At 38.1% G+C, this 3,364-nt stretch overlaps 1 protein-coding gene across 1 annotated transcript; it reads right to left on the reverse strand.

Moving 5' to 3' along the window:
• Window positions 1-1,029: 1,029 nt before the first annotated feature.
• LOC114167102 (chlorophyll a-b binding protein CP29.2, chloroplastic-like) lies at window positions 1,030-3,052 on the reverse strand. The gene is made up of 2 exons (XM_028052054.1): window positions 2,475-3,052; window positions 1,030-1,638 (listed from the first exon to the last, which is right to left on the reverse strand). The coding sequence occupies exons 1-2, from the start codon at window positions 2,979-2,981 to the stop codon at window positions 1,276-1,278; spliced, it is 870 nt and encodes a 289-aa protein (XP_027907855.1). The 5' UTR covers window positions 2,982-3,052; the 3' UTR covers window positions 1,030-1,275.
• Between the last annotated feature and the right edge of the window lie 312 nt (window positions 3,053-3,364).

Here is a 3,364-nt window from a genome sequence, read left to right on the forward strand (position 1 = left end):
AGTAGTAGTAGTAATATCATTATTATGTATTAATAATGATGTGCAAGGACCAAACAATAACAAAGTTTTTACCAAAAACCATTTCCAAATTAGGTTCAAACTTCAGAGATCAAAAACATTTTTTTTTTCATTTTTGTGAAAAGTGTCGATTAGGTCGATGCTAGTTTTTTATTTTATAAAAAAAATAAATAACACATAACATGTAGTTTGTAATATTTAACGATATCCAGAAATAGGGACTAAAAATAATTATTTTGAAAATGAAGGGACGAAACAATGACAAAATTGTGATCAGTGACCATTTCCAGATTAAGGTCAAACTTCAGGGACAAAAAACATATTTTTCCTTTATTAAATTATATTTAGACCTAGAATTATATTTCACATAATCGCAAAATTAAATTTATTTATTTATTAATTCCAACCCATCATCGTTCATTCCATTTCATTATAAGAAATTAGTTGAAGAAACTCAATCATCTCAACTTCATTAAATTTTTTTTATCAGCAATATCTCAACTTCATTAATAACACAGCAAATATATATTTCTATTTTCTCTCTTTTATATACTTCGTATATTGAGCCAATTCCGTAACACTCCTATATAGGAAATATTGTTTTAAATGTTTGTCCATCTAACTTAAAAAATGTATTATCTATATATAGGTAATTTTTGAATTCATGTATATTATTTAAGTGAAAAAACAAAAAAACTAGTTACAACCTTTTCCTTAATAAAAAGTGAAGGACCATTGTCTACCATCGAGCCATTAGTATTTATCAATAAAATATCATTAATCAATTGTATCATGTGTTCAATCCACAATTAATCCCAAACACATTAACCCATGCTATTTCATATATTATGCGGTTGCTTAATGTAATGAAAACGTAGTATTAGATGCAGTAGATTTTGTGAATTGGCTCTTTAACAATTAAAAACCATTGTGACAAACTTTAGTAAGTGGTTATCCAGACTCAAACTCATCAAATAAACAAACTAAAATCTGCAATATAGCCTGAAACCATTTTCCTGTCCTTACCTTGCATGGTAATTTAAATTTTATCAGTATTTTTGGCCCTCCTTCGTTCTTAATTAACAGTAACAGGAGAAGAACATTTTACGATGAAGCAGAAGAACTCTACTAAGCCTCTCCAATTCAAGTTACCAGTTTCACAAGTACTACTTCAGCTATAAGTGAAATGTTTGATTAATTACAACCCAAAGCCGAAAGACGTTTACAATATGGCCACGAGGCACAAGACTTTTTCTCTTAAGATGACGAGAAGGTGTCAATGATGGTTGTGTGAAGTGGGTCACTCAAGTGAGTGGCCCAGTTGTTGAGTGGGCCCTTGCCAGTGGCAGCAGCTTGGACTGCAAAGCCCAAGAAGCCCACCATTGCAAGACGTGCGTGCTTGATCTCTGCCAATTGAAGAGTGGCTTTCTTCTCTGGGTCTGAGGCCAAACCAAGAGGGTCGAAGTAGCTGCCACCTGGGTACAGTCTCTTTTCTGGGTCAAGCTCTGCATTCCTCTGAAACTCTATGTACCCAATTACCAGAACCTCGATCCAAATCAATGTCGTGATTGAGAATGGAAGTGGTTGCCCAAGGTATGATGATCCTTCTACTAGCTCCACCTTAAAACCAAACCATGAAGAAGTGTCTTTCATTTTTCTCGTGCAGAAACTAAAGGTTACACACCAAAACCATGCAGAAACATTCGAAATTGTTGAATATAATTCTCTCATGTTAGTTTCTATTATCATTCTTTGTAAGGAAGTAAACAGAATTATCATAATAAACTTCTATTACTTCTCTCTTGTCAAGGAAAACTTCTGTCAACACTTTCTGCTAATTCATTTTCATGAACTCGTTTTCTACTGATCCAAATTCATGTAGATCTTACAAGCCACTCGAATCTTGTTACTTATTCATCATATCTCATGCCTGATTCTTAATCTAGAAAATTCATACGAATTACAATGAATAACAAATGTTTTAGATCTAAATATGATAAGGTTCTGTGATTTATGCAACCAACTACATCATAAGAGTAATGTGCGTAATATCATGCTCTGTATAAACTTGTCTGGATATAGTATAAATTTCTACATGTAAATTAAAACTAATTCGGGGAAATCCTTTTATATTTATTTATAAGTTATTTTAAATTTAAAAGAAATTCAATATATTTCTTAAAAATATTATGAAAAGATTTGTCATAATAAGTTTTGCTTCTATGAGAAATGAAAAAATTAAAACAAGTTTTCTCGTAAATTAATTTACTAATTTTGCAATCATGTTTCTATACTTTTAATTTTTCATAAATTAATTTTAGCAAGATCATTTAACTTCTTTTTTTATTTTTATTTTCATACTTAAGGTTGAAAATTTTTCTAGCAAAGATCCTCTAAAAGTGCATTGGAAGGAAATGATTGTTATGTGGAGAAGAAGCAACAGCAGAGAACCGTACCTTGCCGGCGTCCTGCCATGTGACACCGGTGAGCCACTCGACGGAGAGGGCTCCGAGCGTGGCGAGCATGGCCCAGCGTCCGTGGATGAGCTCGCACTCACGGAACCTCTGGAGGCCGAAGACCTCGCTGTAGGGCTGGAACGGCGTGGACTTCACGTCCGCAGCCTCGGTCCTGGTTCCGATGATGATCCCGGCCTCGTTCTTCGCCAGGTTCTGGTCCAGCGAGTCCAGCTCAAACTGCAAATACTCCGCGGGCTTCCCGAGCCCGAACGGGTCGAACCCGTAGTCACCGACAAGGCTTCCGTCCAGCCACTCCGGTGCCTTCGCGCCGGGGTACCACAACGGCCTGTCCGTGCCCGGGCCCTTCGACACCTTCTTGGGCGCGGCCTTCTTCTTTGACCCGAACCCGAATCGCGCCTGGATCCGCCCCGACCCAGAATGCGCGTCCAGGAGGCGCGTCCCCATGAAGGAGGACGTTGCCGCTGCTGTAGCCGTTGCGGTGGCCATGAGTTTGTGCTAACGTGCGCGGTGGTGAGAGAGTTGTGGTGCTTGGTAGAGTTAGTGGTTGGTGTGAGAGAGAGGGATGGGAGATATATTTGATGAGAGGTGGGAGATTGGATAATCCGCGAGTGGGGATTTTGAAGCGTTGGATCCCTGAGAGTATCCATCTAACGGTGGAGATGAGGGTTGCACTTATCGTAATGTTTATCTGGAGGTGCTGACGTGGACTCTGTTTGTGGACCCGCTAAGGTTCCTGACTGTGATCGCTGTACGTGGGAATTTGTGGTGCTGGTTCGATGCTGTGTGGCTCCGACTGTGGATTTGGACAAAAAAATCTAATGCTTTTTTTCGTGGGTTTATTCTAGTTAATCTATTTGGTGTTTCGAAAA

The sequence above is a fragment of the Vigna unguiculata genome, chromosome 10, assembly GCF_004118075.2.
Source record: "Vigna unguiculata cultivar IT97K-499-35 chromosome 10, ASM411807v1, whole genome shotgun sequence".
Classification (NCBI taxonomy): domain Eukaryota; kingdom Viridiplantae; phylum Streptophyta; class Magnoliopsida; order Fabales; family Fabaceae; genus Vigna; species Vigna unguiculata.

What these genes read in the sequence shown, in the direction of transcription:
- LOC114167102 (XM_028052054.1), bottom strand. Translation starts at nt 2,981, where the DNA reads ATGGCCACCGCAACGGCTACAGCAGCGGCAACGTCCTCCTTCATGGGG. An exon ending in CATGGCAGGACGCCGGCAAG is followed by an intron (nt 1,639 to 2,474) that starts GTACGGTTCTCT and finishes TTTGGTTTTAAG; the next exon opens with GTGGAGCTAGTAGAAGGATC.